We start from the raw sequence: 16,213 nt of genomic DNA on the forward strand, positions 1-16,213 counted from the left end.
AAGAGACTTGGCAGGAAATTACATGGCTGAACTAATCCTGTTGTACATTTTTTAAATGCTGGGTTATGCTGGCCTGAAACACGAGTGGACAGAAAAAGAACCTTCTGCACGGCTGGGGAGCTGATAAGAACTCCAGTGGCTGTGGGGAGCTTGGAATGTTGCAGACCCAGAGCCTATTTACGATTTATCTTGGGCTCTATCTTCAGTCCTCTCAACTGACCTGACATCCTTGGGACTAGCAGATAAAACCCTTTGGAATGTATTAATTTAAGATATTACTAGTTTCAGCCAGCCAAAAATCTTAGAGTGTCAGCAGAAAGCATCTGCGACCCATAGCAGAGAATCACCCATGTCGCTGTCACCCTTCTAATGATTCCACCAGTGTGTTCAAAGGGGACCTTAAAATAAGTCTTTGCTCTGCTACTATACAAACTTCTCTTACCACATTGGAGTATGGGTTTGCGGTAACGTAAATCTGCATTCCTGGACCAATGCTCACTAGTAGTTGGCTCCAGAATAAGCTCCCTCTTATCTTCTCTGAGGTAAGAGCTGTGTTTTTATGCTAGTGCATGTCTGTGGAATGTGGAATCTGATCGAAGAGCCACACTGACATTTCCATTTGGATAAACTGTTTAGCAATTCTATTGAAAAGCCAATGGAACATGTATCTCAGTGTTTCCTCTGGAGTGGGCCACTCTGAGACTGCTGGTGGTCTGGACGCCAGAGGGTGAGAGCATTCATCTCCCTTGGAAAGAGAAGTTTCTTTTTATTGGAAGAGAAAAACAGATGGGTCCAAGACAAGACCTCAACCACAGAGCCGCAACCCTGCTCTTAAACAGATTTTGTGTTCCTTTTTGTCAACTCTCATCTATGTTATCTTTATTTCCACCCATCCCCCTTAAAAATAAACATTATTTGTTTAAAGGGGGAAAGTAGACACTTGGTAGAAAAGCCTAGCAGACACCATCTTATCTCGGTGGCTTAGGGTGGCATTCCCAGAAGCAGAATCAATGATGTCATGGTCCCCTGGAGGCTCTGAGAAGGCATATCATTTCCACAGTCTCATGTCCCAGTGTCTAGTTCCAGTGAAATCACAGGGAAGGATCGTTTGAGACAATAGCTGAGAGTGTTCTGCAGAGGGCCTGGCATTCTTGGAGAGTAGCAGAAAGTGTGAGCTACCATAGAAGAGAGGAAGCAGGGACACAAAGCTTTGCTAAGCCGGAGGACTTGTGGTTTTAGTAGTAAAAAAGATAGTGGGCAGGAGTGGAAGCTGATGTGGTGAGAGCTCATGGCTTAGAGAGTGGCCTGGTACCTGCATGAATGTCAGTTACATGAGATCCTAGCCTTGGGATGCTGGCCAAGTTCCCAGGGGACTCTATAGAATGTGGCTTCCCTCTAACTCTAAAACAGTTTCTGAAAAGTGTCTACAACTTATACACAAAGTAGATACAATGTACAATATTGTATATAATAAATGGAGTAGTTACCAGACACACTAAATAAACACAGCTCACTTAGCACCTGTTCTTTCAGGATCCCCTGCACTTGGTAGGTGAACACAGTCAACGCACATGTAACTTGTTTCATACATACTTCTGCAACTATACGTTTACAGAAGCACAAGGAATCTATTTAATACACAGAATTCCTGCAGCTAGACTACCTACTAGAAGTGCATCGGTAACATGCTGGTCACCCTCAAATGTTGACGGGAGGCCTGGGGTGGGAGAGGATGGACTGGAGTGGGGGGCTTGGAGACCACATGAAAGGATGGGGGTGGATAGAGTGACAACCTCCCCCAGGCTCTGAAGAAAAGCGATCCCAGAGGGACTGAGTGGCCAGCAGATGCCACTTCCTGCAGTTGCTGTGGGCACAAAGCAGCCAGAAAGAAGAGAACAGAATAAACAAAGGTCCGTCCAATGAACAACAAGAAAGTCTGCACCCAGGAAGCCAGGCTTCACGTTTCTCTGGGGCCTGATTATTAGTTTCCCTTAGTTGTGTGACTCAATCAATCTTTTTTATTAAGGAGCACGGGGCTGGGGCTTCCATGCCCAGATAATAGGCCTATTAGTATTCACATTCACACTGAAGCTGAGCAGTGAGTTCCTGTGAACACAGAGGATTTCTGTTCCTTAAAGGCAGAAAAAACTCCTGGTTGAAACCAGGTAAGTGTTACCCTGTGCCCAAGTTCATGCCCAGGGTGAACTGCACCTTTGCTAAGCACTGCTCCAACTGGCATTGCTCGGGAAAGGGACTCTCCTTGTTTGTAGAGTTTAGCTGAACTAACTCTAAAGTTACATATGGCACAATGTGATTTTATCATGTTTTATTATTCTATTTGTATTTGTAAATTTTAAAGATTTTACTATTAGCATGTTTACACTTTTTTATATCTCTTATATGTTTATATTATATATACATATATATGTATACACACACATATATACATATAACATATATATACACATATATACATATAACATATATATGTTATATGTATATATAACATATATATGTGTGTATATATAACATATATATATGTGTGTGTGTGTGTATATATATTATATATATATGTTAATGGTAGCTTAAGGATAAGACCTAATTCTAGAAATGACATTAATTTATGTTTTGGTTATACCTTATACACACAGCCAGAAAGGGAAGACATACAGTAACTTTATCATCACAAAAGAAGAGGTGTGGGACTTCTCCTTTGTAATGGAAACCCACAGGTCAAGGAGTTCCAGAATTTGAGTTTTCAGACCAAAGCAGCTTAGGGACACACACAAGGTCAGCAATAAACTCACCGAGCAAATTCCATGAATGTCACACTCGGAGGAGTGGCCGTGGCATTCGCAGGGCTGACAGATTCCTCCAAAGAGTATCCCATCTACTCGATAGTAACCCGGGAGGCAAGCCTGCAAGGAAAGAGGGCCAGCGTATAGTCGGGTCTCTTGAAGCGTGACCTCGTGGATGTAGCAGGCAAGGTGTGGCTCTGGGTGTCATGGGACCCATCTTCCTTCCCATGCACTTGAACAGGGAACTGTTGGGTTTTCCACAAGCAGGAAAGCATTTCTCCTTTCTGACTTTTCAACATTTTAATCCCGATAGCATTTCTGTGCCTTAAAAACACAGCCTCCACCCTCTTTAAGTGTGCAATCCAGTGCTTTTCAGTAAAATTACCACCATGTAGCAAGTTCATCTAGCCTGAATTTCTTTAGTATCTGTTCAATGTATTCAGTGGATGAGACAGTTCTCACACCGAAAGGGGTCCCGACTCACGAGTTGAGAACCGCTGCATTAGCAGATTCCAATACTCCCAATCCAATCACATACCCCATGCATGCAAACCATTAAAGGTTGCCTGCAAACGGTGAATGTGTTCAAGGACAGGCCTGGGTCACAGTGCATCAGTTTAATTGAGCAAAGAGACTAGGTGTTCCTTCTGTGGGATGAAGCCGGAGAGGCCATGTGGCCATCCAGGTGCACCTTCTGTGGGATTGCCAGGGAGGCCATGAGGCATCCACGGGCACTCTCTGCTTCTGCTTACAAGGGGCAAGGAACCCCTCTGCACAGTGCTGCGTTTAGCTCTCATGGCATCCCTGAGAACAGCACCTCTGCTTTGTAACTAGCAAATGCAGGAAGTGAAGAAGCACCTGCTGTGTCCTCCAGCTCACTCGAAGGCAGCTGTGCCCAGCTCCAAGACCCAATCTCATCCAACTGCCCAGGGCTTGACCTTGTCAATGCCAGCTCAGTAGTCTCACAGAGATGTGAGAGCGGGAAGGCTTGGATTTCATCTTGTCTTTCAAAATACACATGTTTAGAAGAAGGTTTTTAATCATATATGCATATATATATATACATGTATGTATGTATGTATGTATGTATGTATGTAAGCACATCCTCATGATCAAATGTAGGGTTCAGCACATGTATGTACTCTATCACTGAGCTATATTCTATGTCTCTAGTAGTTCTTATTTTGCAACAGAGTCTTCATAACTTTCCCAGATAAATCCTGACTTTATAGCACTCCTGCCTCAGCCTCCTAAGTCCCTCTTTTAAAGGCCTGCGTAACCAGGCCCAAGCAAGGGTTTTTAAATGTATACAAATAATCAACACAGCCATTCACACAGGCTTCCCTACATCCAACTGGATACTCCCTCATCCTCAGTGAGTGTCAGCCCACAGGCAAACAGCTCAAAGTGCTGCAGAGAAATCCACTCCTGCAAGCACCAGCCTGGCGTCACTCAAACTCCTCTCTTGAAAAACACTGAACAACGCATACAGTTGGCTGACGCCTGTCCTCAGGGCCCATAAAATGAATGTTATTATGGAATATGCCTCAGATAAACACATCTTTCTGGTCACCATTCCTTGAAGAATATACTTTAAGAACCCTTTACTTGGCATTTCCATTCCTCAAGGTCTTATTAGTAATTTAGAGAAGAGATAAAGTATATAAAAATGACATCTCTGGGCTGTATGGAAATATCCTACCACTTAAACCCTCTACATGCAATTGGCATGCTGGGATACTCTCCCACTGATCCTGGGTCTGGTTTCTCAGGGCTACCGGGCACAGCTGGATTAAGCCTCTCATGTTGGCATGAGCCTGTGCACATTACCACCACTACCCACAAAGCCAAAGTGAACTTCTCCTGGCATTGCTAACTCGGCCTCTAAATGCAGGGTTCTCCTGCATCACATCCATGGTCTCCTATTCTGTGGTCTCCTATTCCATGATTGATCATCATTTATCCACTAAGCATTAAACATGGAGTGTCTGGAATCAGAATACATTAGGTAGGCCTAAAATGTTTATGCTTTATACCTAACAAAAAGTTCATTGGTTCGAAATACAAAAGAAACAAAAACCTTGCAAAAACATTTAAAATACAAGCAATCTTTTCTAACTACACCACTTATGATTTTAAAGACTGATAAAAATGGCTAAATTTTCTCCTTGTAAAATGATTGGAAAGAAATCACAATCAATAGTAGCTGTTCATAATTACTATGAAGCATGACCAGTGGGAGGCCTGACTATGTGCACAGTGGTTAACTATGCTAGTGAGACACAAGACAATATGGTCACATCCTAGCTGTAAGGCTAGGCTGTCCATCACAAGATTACGTTATGGAATCTCACTGACTTAAAATTCCCTAATCTTTGGGAGAGACAGTAGCTGTGTTTGTATGTGTGTGGTTTGTGTGATGTGTGGTGTGTGCGTGGTAATGTGTGTGTATGGTATGTGTGGTATGGGGTGTTTGGTGTATGTGTGGTATATGTAGCATGGTGTTGATGTGTGTGGTGTGTGGTACGTATGTGAGTATGTGTGTATGTGTGTGGTGTATGACCACACATTATGTGTATGATGAATGTGTGAGGGTGTGATGGGGTGTAGGTTGCATGTGTGTTTGGTGTGTATGTGGATATGTGCTCATGAGTACAGGTGCTGACTGAGGTCAGAGGTGTCAGGTGCCCCTGGAGCTGGCGTTACAAACATTCATTAACTGCCTGAAATGGATGTTGGGACTTGAACTCAGGTCCTTTGCGAGAGCAAGGTACACTCTTTAAAACAACACGATACCCAATGCTCTCATAACTCAATAAGGTCTAAGCATGGCGGGAGTTTCCTAAAGTTAAATGCAGGTGTTCATCACTCTGACTTCAGCAGACTTTTTCTCCTAGGAAGTCAGAGAAAGGGAGAGACTGTCAGAGGCCAGTAGTACCTCACAGGAGGTTCCCGTGTAGCCTTGGGGACATTCGCAGTGTTCCACATCAGCAGCTACTGCCAGGTCGATAGCATTAGGGCTTGCTATGTCCAGAGAGACAGAATCCAGCCTGCAAACAGACAAAGTCGTTACACAGCTCTCATGCTTGCAAAAGACCTCTCATGCTTTATGAAGGATAGGCTCCTACGTGGTTTATTTAAAGGAGATGGACCTAGAGTCCTCGCCAAGCACGCTGGCAGCCACCATTATTCTCTGGGGATATCCCAATAGTTGTTAACAAAAAGTGCTACTGCCCACAGGCTGCTGAGAGAAATCTCTGACAGAACCCACTTAGTGTGAAATGAAAGCACGTTGCTGTGACCAGTTGCCTCATCATGAATGGGAGACCATCCTCTCCTGGGTTGCACCAGGCTGACTTGAGATTTACTCTTGGCTTCCATACACTAATCTCAAGGCAATCAAATGACCAAGGATGGACTCAGTAGCTCTCATAACTATGCAAAACTAATGCCATTGGCATCAAGAATGAAGAGAGAGAGGGGGCGAGAGAAGGGCAGGAAGGCAGTGAGGCCCAGACACTGTTAACTCTCTAAGCATTGCTTGGAAACTTGAAGCTTTCTGAACCTAAAGCCATCTCTTTCTGATCAGATGTGCTTGTCCTTGTGCCTCATGTTTTCAACAACGTCACATGTGTGAAAGCAATTCTAACACACTCAGCTTCCTTAACTGTACCCCTTGGTTTAATAATAACCTTCAAGTAAGTAACACTAAAGACAAGATTGTACTATCTGTGTAGAGATTCCTTTCAAAACATACCTATAGAGCGCCATTTTAGCAGAATTATAGTTGGCTCTGATCAAGAGATGTGTCACATTGGCCAGGACAGTCATCAGCTGCTCACGGTCAATCTCCCTTCTGGTATTAAAGTCCCGGAAGTTCTCAGGCACAAGTCTAACCACATTGAAGTACTCCTCATAGGGTTGCAAGGACAGGCCCTCAGCCTGTGTGCTCACAGTGAGCCCATTTCCCTAGCATTGAAAACCGAGAGGAAAGACATTTGTAATTCAATTTGATGCCCCAAAGTTAAGTTCTGTATCCAGCCATCAAGTTCTTACAGCAAATGTGTGATGGAGTATATGATCCAATCCAGAGTTAACAGGGGAAGGGCAGTTGAGTGTTCTCTTTTATTCCCCTTGTGTAGTTGTGCATATATGACACATACATACATACACATACATACACACATATGCACACACACACATATATACATACATACATATGCACACATACACACATACATATATATGCACACATACATACACACATATATACATATGCACACACATATATACAGACACACACACACACACACACGAGTATGTGTTCATGTGTGTGCCATCCCACCAGACCTCAATCTCTACACCAAATCAAGTCAATCACCTTGATGATGACGTCAGCACGAGACATGAGGTCACTGTCCACCGTCTCCACCGGGATGTCGTAAGACACTGTGTATTTCAGGAACCCACCAAATGCTGTCAGCTGGAAGAGTAAGGTGAGGGTGAGGGGAGGAGACAAGAGTCATAGCCTTAAGTCAGGGGAAACAGCTGCTAAGATCCACCTGGGTGTACATAGACACGAGCTATGCTGGTGGCCATATGAAGGAAATCACACTTAAAGGAATATTAGGTACTCTCTAATAGATCTGATGATAAAGAAATCCTTGACACTTGAAGAAAGATATGTAATCCTTCTACAAGTCTCCAAGGGAAACATCCAAATGTAAAATTAATTAATTGAAAAGAATTTTATTGCATTTATCTGTGCGTGGGTGTGCACACCATGGCATGGGTGTGGAGTGAGGGCAGCTTGTGGAAGGTGGTGGTCCTCTCCTTTTCCACGTGGATATGTGGATCCTAAACAGTGAGCCAGGTCAGACTCGGCAGTAAGCACCTTTTCCTGCTGACCCCTCTTGGCTGCCATATTTATTTTACTTAAATGACCCTTTTCACCATCGCCAATATTTTTTCCTTTAAATGTTTATGAGGGATGCCCATTAACATATACAAGGGACTAGTTACCGGGTTAACTAATGTGTATTAGGGATACCCGTTAATGTAACCTGGAGGGTCACTAATGCATATTGGAGAGTTTCTTCATGAAAAATACGTCACAAAATTCAGACTGCAGTGGCACAATCATGAAACCTCATGATTTTTTTAAAGCTCTCTGATGATATTATCCTATACACAGAGCATATCATATATTGTAATATACAAGTTAGGCCACATGTAGAAGCACATGCTTATATTTCTGGTACTCTGAAGTCTGAGGCAGGGGTATAAATGCAAGGCCAGACAGAGATACACCTCACAAACCTGTTGCTCAAACAGATTGACAGACAGTTCTGTATATATCATATACCCACACATATGACAAATTAGAAAACAGAGCAATAAAAATAACTAGCAATTTAGTCTACTATGAAGGTATGGCATCACCTTAAACCAAACCATAAAGTTATTTAAATGGATGCCTTTGCCTGCATTTACTAGATGGTCAGCATCTGGAGAGAGCAGGCATAATTAACTGGACACTGGAAGTCAAAGACCAATGACAAGAAGCGCCAATCAGCTCTTTGGATAAGCACAATACAGATCATTGTCATGCATTTTCCTTAAAGGAAATGGTGTTATCTGGGTGTCTGTGACCCACACGCGAGCAGCAGTTTGTACTGATGTGTAAACGGGAGCTGAGCAGACACTCCACTGTAGGAGCCTCTGCCTGGGCATCCCTACTGTACCACGCGCAGAGTCTCCTGTGAACTAGGCAAAGGAGCAACCCAGCAACACTCCACCCACACTCCTACACAGGGACCCAGAGGGACAAAGGGCAAAGTCAGTCACAGTGAAGGGAATGAGAGCCACATGACCACACTGTTTAGGAACCAGATGCAGCAGAGCAGAGGATGATGGGATGTTGTAACATAAACTCCCAGGGGATTAGAAAGATCTTGTATGGAATATGTGTGCATGATGCAGGCTGCAAGCACTAGCAAATGTGTGGCCAGTATGTCTGCTTCAGATTGTTAGTGCTCTCTGAGATTTATGCCTGGACATCCCCCCCCCCCCCACATACACACATACACACACCTTGTTCCCAAGGTAGGCCTCAGGAGCTGCCCAGTAGTAAGTGGAAGTCAGCCTCTGCATCACCGCCGTGTTGTTGATGCTAATCTGACGGTGCCCACCCAGGGCGTCCTGCTGAGACCGGATCTTATTTGTGCTGATCAGGTCAGTGACCAGCCACCCTGACATATTGGTCACCTTAAAAAAAAAAAAGAAGAAGTTTAAAATACAGCATGAAGGCCACTTTAGAGTTCACCAAGTCCTGAGCGAATGTTTTTGCGATGAGGAGACAGAGTGAGTTTGTGCTCAAGAGCTGGAGGGACTGTGGCCACCGTGGTAGAGTGATGCACGGTGAAGGACTTCCTGCTAGGAAAGCTAAGCACGTGTCACACATGTCAAACCCACACAGTTACAGGTGAAGAAGCACAACCATGCACATCAGGGTTACATAGTTTAGGTTTTGTTTTGTGAGACAGGGTCTTATTATGTAGCTCTGTCTAGCCTGGAACTCACTTTGTAGATCAGGCTAGCCTCCAACTCACAGAGATCTGCCTGCCTCTACCTCCGAGTGCTGGGATTAAAGGCGTGCGCCACCACACCTGTCTGTCATCCTTTTCTACTTTGTGGGTTTTTCTTTTTTCCACACTTCTCCACCCCTCCTCTTCCACTCCTTCAACCCTAACACTAGAGAGAAAACAGGGGAGAGGGGAAGGGGGTGACATTATCCTTAGACTGCGGCCTGATGACTGAAGGTGCCAGTTCCTTGGGGCAAGTGTGATCTTTGCCATCAGGATGTCTAATTTCTTCTTGTTATTTCCTTTTTGCCCGTGACTACTTAACAAACAGCAACCAACATCCCCTCATCTCTTGAGGGCCAAGAATTTATATGAACTCTAAAAGTGCCCAGAATTCCAAACATCATGCAACTGCAGAAACTAGCTGCAGCTGGAAAAATAACAAATGCCCCTGCTAAAGCATGCAGAGAATCGTCAGCTGCTGCGGACAACCTGAAGCAGCCCCACGCCTGCGATTAAAAGGAAAGCACGTTCCCATTTCTGTGTTTTGTTTTTGTTTTCTTGTTTAAGAAACCAAAATTTCACTCTACCTGACCTTACATTTTAGATTTTTAATAATAGCAAAGATACTACTATAGGTTTAATATCCCAAATCTTTAAAGTCCCCAAATCCAGAATTAATGGAGTCATACACGGGAACCTTAACACTTGACCTCATTTGAGTCATAAAATAGGTTCACCCAAAACAGTACACAAAAACTGTATTCAGGCTATGTGGGTAAGGTGTATATGAAGCATGAATATATACACATATATATAATATATTGATATATAATATATATAGTCACCTGTGTGTAACTGTGTGGGTTTGAGATGTATGATGTGTGCTTAGCTTTCCTCAATCCTAGCAGGAAAATCTTCACTGTGCATTACTCTGCCTCTGTGGCCACAGGCTATGTGGGTAAGGTGTATATGAAGCATGAATATATACACATATATATAATATATTGATATATAATATATATACTGTTAATATATATTATTGATATAATATATATTCATATATATTATATTGTGTTACTATATATTCTAATATTATATATTTATTATCTATTATATTCTACATTCTATATCATATATTATATCAATATATTATATATGCAAATGAAAAAGATATATAATATCTATAAAATGTGTATAACACATTATATTGGAATATATAATATATAACTTATAATATATGAATTTGCTCCCAGCACCTTAGCTACAGGGTGCTCAGACTATAAATATCATGATTCAAATATCTCCCTGTTTCTGACCTTCTTTTCTTTCTCTGCCCTGCTTTATAGCCAAATGATGAAAAATATTTTAAAACAGACTCTATACCGCCATGTCTCGCTTGTCCAGGGGTGAGGAGAGCCCTCCAGTGTGGTGACTCCAGTGGTCAGAGTGGGTAAACCCGGAGCCCAGCAGTCCATCTGTAAGTATCTTCCTGTGAATCCTTCAGACTCACGGTCCCGGCCCTCCCCACACCCCAGAGCCTGCCTGTTCTAGAAGTCCATGCCCTCTGCTCTTTTCCTACCCCTGGGATGCCTCCCACTCCAAAATGAGAAACTCTCATGCCCCCACGTGTGTCCTCCAAAAGAAAGGGAAACTGGTTTTATCCTGCAGCACCATTTCAGCCGATTGTCTCAATGTCAATAAACACGTGAATGAGTACAAACACGTAGCAATGCTTTAGGAGTGGGCTGCCTTGCATGGATTGGTCTATCCAATGGAAGATTCTGGCCTCCTGGCTTCCTAACATGGCTGCAGATGGCCCCGTGACCTGCTGGTTAAGGATGTTGAAGCGTCTCCCACCTGGCTGACGGACCACGTGAGGCTGTCGCAGACGTCAGAGACACCAAAACAGAAGCACTCGGAGCAGCCCTCTGGGTTTCGTTCCTTCAAGTTGTAGTATCCTGGCTTGCAGCGATCACAGTTCTCCCCCTCCACATTTTTCTGTAAGAAAAGATTAGCTGTGGGTATTTTGCTCCCCCTTCTAAGAAGGACCAGAGTTACAAACCCAGGCACTATTATTGATGCCCACAAATGCTTGCTGACTGGAGCCTGATATAGCTGTCCCCTGAGAGGCTCTGCTAGTGCATGACAAACACAGAGGGGGACACTCTCAGCCAGCCATTGAACTGAGCACAGGGTCCCCAATGGAGGAGCTAGAGAAAGGACCCAAGGAGCTGAAGGGGTTTGCAGCGCCATAGGAGGAACAACGATATGAGTCACCCAGTACTCCCAGAGCTCCCAGGGACAAAACCATCCACCAAAGAGTACACATGGAGGGACCCATGGCTCCAGACACATAGGCAGCAGGGGATGGCCTTGTTGGACATCAAAGGGAGGAGAAGCCCCTGGTCCTGGGAAGGCTCAATGCAGCAGTATAGGGGAATACCAGGACAGGGAAGTGGGAGAGGGTTGATTGGGGAGCAGGGGGAGGGGAGACGGGTTATGGGACTTTCAGGAGGGAACCAGAAAAGGGGGCAACATTTGAAATGTAAATAAAGAATATATCTAATAAAGAAAGAAAAAAAGAAAAAAGAAAAGATTAGCTGGTGAGGCCATTATAACCAGACAGACAGAAAGAAATGACGTGCATGTAGTCCACAAAAACAGGTAATAAATACTCAGTTAACTAAATATTCAAAGAATGTGGGAAACCCCAAGCCATGATTATTTATGAGTAGAGAACCTGCGACAACTCGCCTGATTCTGTCACTGAGAACAAATCGAAGATGTTATAGCTTGGTCAATACATTGAAATAAACTTGTTTTGTTTTATTTTATTTTGTCCCTTTTGAGACAGGGTCTCACTGTGCAGCCCAGGCTGGTTCTCCTCTGTCTCAGACCTCTCCAGGCACCCCGCCCGGCACTGGGATCACAGGCGGACACCACATGCCTTGCCTGTGCTAACACTTTCCTATTTAAAGAGGACTATATAATTATTTGTTTTACTTATAAATGCTCAAGCTTATTCTGGGTCACATGTGACACAAGCAAAAGACTCTGCTTTTATGGGAATAAGGCAGAAGGTACAAACAGGAAATCTCAAGAATTCCTGGAAATGGTTATTAATATCATATGGCCAAATAAGACCCTTCTCGGGCACTGTGTGTGTGCATTCCTATGATTATACAATTCTCTTTCAAGAGAAATTCAAGATAACAAATCTGCATTTCATTAGAGTTCTGGGAAACTCAGTATGTACCTGGTTCTCCTCCAAACATGGAGCTGGAAGGCAATGCCACAGAATGAAGCGAGTGCCAAGAAAATGGCACGCAGTATTGGGTTTCATCTAAGAAGTCACAGAGATGCCAAGGGGGGACCCATGCTCATTACCCAGAGGTGCCACAAAAGGGCACAGAATAGGGCCATCTTGCTGTGACATGCTGTTTCTAACTTAAGCCTCCCTGTTCTGCACAGTACTTGATCATCTGAGCCAGGGGAGGCGAGAACCCCAGAAGAGACTCAAAGCTTCCTTGGTTTCCACACTTACCTTACAAAGACATGGCTCTGTGCATGGGTCCTCGTTCAGGCTGCCGACAGTGCTGCAGTCACAGGGGACACAATTCGGGAAACCCCGGTAGCCAAACTGGCAACGGTCACATCTGTCCCCTGAATAACCTTTTCTACATGGACACTGACCTGGCCACTTCCCTGGGGGAGAAAAAGGCAGTACTCACCAACACGTGAAGTTTTGGGGTTTAAAGCAGGGGCCTGCAAACTTTCTGTAGAGGGCTAATCATGCCAGCTATAGCCCTCTTTGAGCAGGATTTCAGGTAAAGCTAAAAAGACAGTCACTCTGAACTGACCTCACACGGGCATAGACTATACGTCTGCAAATGTACACAGCTCTGGTTAAACACAATGTGTGCTGACATGGCCCAGGAGCCACAGCCTGCTATAGCACTGGTGTGAAGGGAGACACTGAGATGAGGACCCGCAGGCAGAGCCACCAACCACCACATGATGCTGTAACTCCACTCCTGATTCCAGACACTCACAAAATTAGCTGTATATGACTGCGCACAGCAGTGCTATGCATAACAGCTGGAAGGAATGAATAACCCAAGGCTTATCCACTAAACGTGCACCAGTGGGCACACCATAGCTGCAGTCAATGTTTTAGATTCCCATGGTGAATAGAAATACCACCCATCCATTGATAACACACTTGGATATGTATAATGGGATATAGCTGAACACATACTACTGAGCTATAGATCTAACTGATGATACTCACACAACATGACCCTCCTAAAGCCAGAGGAAGAGAATGAAGTGACTCACAGAAGCCCCACACACTAGAGGGCTCAACTTTATGTAGAAGATAATAGATGGTGGAATTGGTTGGTGGACAAAAGATTCAACACAGGATCAAATCCTGGCATTTCTACATCCTGGTAATAACCCTACCCAGCACAAACAGATCAACTGAGCACACAAGAGACCAAGTCCTTACCATTGGCTAAGTCGGCGTGGAGGTCATCCTTGATACAGATGGAACTCAGAGACCCCACAGGGTCACAGTCACAGGGACGGCAAGGCTGGTCCTCATAAGGAGATACCTGCAAGACAAAAGTTGTCCTGGATGACCTCACCAGAAATAACAGCGCGGTTTGAAATAATAACCGCGATGTCAACCACAAGGTATAAGCATCCTGTTCAGAGTAAGGCTATCACAGTGATTTTGTGTAAAAGGATGTAGGTGTCAGGAAGATAAAATGGCCCCAGGCAAGAGGGTCTAAACATCTTTTTGATGGTGACAGCAACATGTCGTTCTTTGTTCTTTCCATGGTTCCCCTTCTCTCTGTCACCTATTCCTGCCATCGCTGAACATTACCAGTGAGCAAGCCCACTTCAAGGGTTCATCAAGTCTATTGGGGGTGGAGTAAACGCCTCCACTGTCTAAGGTATGGCCCATTCAGTTATTAGCTGAATCTGCACGTTTATAGTTAGAATTATCTGCAATTACATATCTCACATGACCCCAATTCAAATTAAATATCAATAGCTGCACATTCTCACTTTAAGCAAGAAAGCAAGCAGCTGCAGGAGATGAAAATCTACAGAGCACTAGTCTCACGGCTTATAAAGAAAGGGAGCTATCCTTCAGAGCAGCTGCTGAGAGTTAGTGAGGCATGTCGTCCCTCTAGACGGCGGAGGAGCTGGGCAGCGGCAAGAGGCACACACTTACTTTGTGAGGTCTGTAATACTGGTCCATACAGGTTTCACAGTTGATCCCTGTGGTGTGCTGGGAGCAGTTGATACAAACCCCTCCACCGCTGTACTGCCCAGCTGTGTTAAGGCTTCTCCTGTCCTTTGCAACATTGTTGTCATAGTAACAGTCTTTGGCTTTATTGTGACAGTTGCATTCTAGGAAATATTTTAATATCGCAATTAACATACTCGATGTGACCCAGTTAAAGAAAACCCTTGTTTCATGAAGCATCCATGTCTTAAAATTCTAACAAATAATTCCATAAGATATAGGCAAGGGCTGGAGAGATAGCTCAGTCATTAAGAACACTGGCTCTTCTTAACCAGTAAAGGGTTAAGGCTTTAGGTCCAGGGTTCCATTTCCAGCACCCACATGGTAGCTCACAGCCATCCTTAATACCAGTCCCAGGGAATCCAATGCCCTCTTCTGGCCTCCTTGGATACCAGGTATAATGCTACATGCAAGTAAAACACCCATACACATTAAATAAATACATACTTTCTAAAACGATATAGACAATAGTCTACGGAGAAAATGGGAATTGATTAATAATTAAAGGTACTGGGTGGGTGTGATAGTGTACATATATCATTTCAGAGTTTACAGGCTGAAGCAGGATAACATCTGACCCTTGCTTGCACTATAGAAGGAGACTCTGTTTCCCCCTCAAAAAAAAAAAAGATATGGTAGGCTTTGAGCATGGGTCAGGGGTTGAGTAAATATGAGTCCCAAGTCTAAAATTAAAAGCAATTCTGGGGGCTGGGGAGATGGCTCTAGAGGATCAGGGTTCAAGTCCCAGCAACCACATGGTGGCTCATAACAATTTGTAACTCCAGTTCTGGGTATCTGATGCCCTTTTCTGGGCACTAAGTATGCAAATAATGTACAGACATATAAACAGGCAAAACATACAGAGACACGTGGAAAAGCTAAATTAAAAAAAATTAATGGATTTAAAAAGCAATGCTGTAGAGTGGCATACATTCTTATGCTATTTCCTACATAAGAAACACTGAAAATACATTCAATTTTATTTGAGTAGTATATTCAAATAAACATATATTTCAATTTTATGTGATATATTTATTTAAAATAATGTATTTCAAATATACTTAAATTTTTTTCTTTTATTTTATTCGAAAATTTTTTATTTACATACATAAATTTAACAAATATATTCAAATAAACATATAAAATTATTTGAATAATATATTAAATATTAACATATAATACAAACTCTCAGGGAAAAATGTGGAAAGGAGAGAGATAAAGTGTAAAACTTTTAATTTAAACATATTTTTATTAAAACGTGTGTGTGTGTATATGTGTGTATGTGTGTGTGTATGTGTGTGTGTATGTGTGTGTATGTGTGTCTATGTGTATATGTGTATGTGTGTATGTGTGTGTATGTGTGTGTATGTGTGTATGTGTGTATGTGTATGTATGTGTGTATGTGTGTATGTGTGTATGTGTATGTGTGTGTGTATCTGTGTGTGTATATGTGTATGTGTGTGTGTATGTGTGTGTATGTGTGTGTGTGTGTATGTGTGTGGGTATGT

The 16,213-nt window shown here is 43.2% G+C and overlaps 1 protein-coding gene across 1 annotated transcript in view; it reads right to left on the reverse strand.

Moving 5' to 3' along the window:
- The window catches only part of Lama1 (laminin subunit alpha 1), a 134,513-nt gene that overhangs the window by 70,926 nt on the left and 47,374 nt on the right, over positions 1–16,213 (reverse strand). Inside the window, exons 8-16 of the mRNA XM_052193520.1 lie at positions 14,631–14,809; positions 13,896–14,001; positions 12,930–13,090; positions 11,243–11,383; positions 8,892–9,065; positions 7,180–7,281; positions 6,556–6,767; positions 5,737–5,848; positions 2,808–2,918 (exon numbers count right to left, since the gene is read on the reverse strand). Of these exons, the coding sequence (XP_052049480.1) occupies positions 2,808–2,918; positions 5,737–5,848; positions 6,556–6,767; positions 7,180–7,281; positions 8,892–9,065; positions 11,243–11,383; positions 12,930–13,090; positions 13,896–14,001; positions 14,631–14,809 (1,298 nt within the window). The remainder of the gene's footprint in view (positions 1–2,807; positions 2,919–5,736; positions 5,849–6,555; positions 6,768–7,179; positions 7,282–8,891; positions 9,066–11,242; positions 11,384–12,929; positions 13,091–13,895; positions 14,002–14,630; positions 14,810–16,213) is intronic.

The sequence above is a fragment of the Apodemus sylvaticus genome, chromosome 9 (assembly GCF_947179515.1).
Source record: "Apodemus sylvaticus chromosome 9, mApoSyl1.1, whole genome shotgun sequence".
Lineage (NCBI taxonomy): Eukaryota > Metazoa > Chordata > Mammalia > Rodentia > Muridae > Apodemus > Apodemus sylvaticus.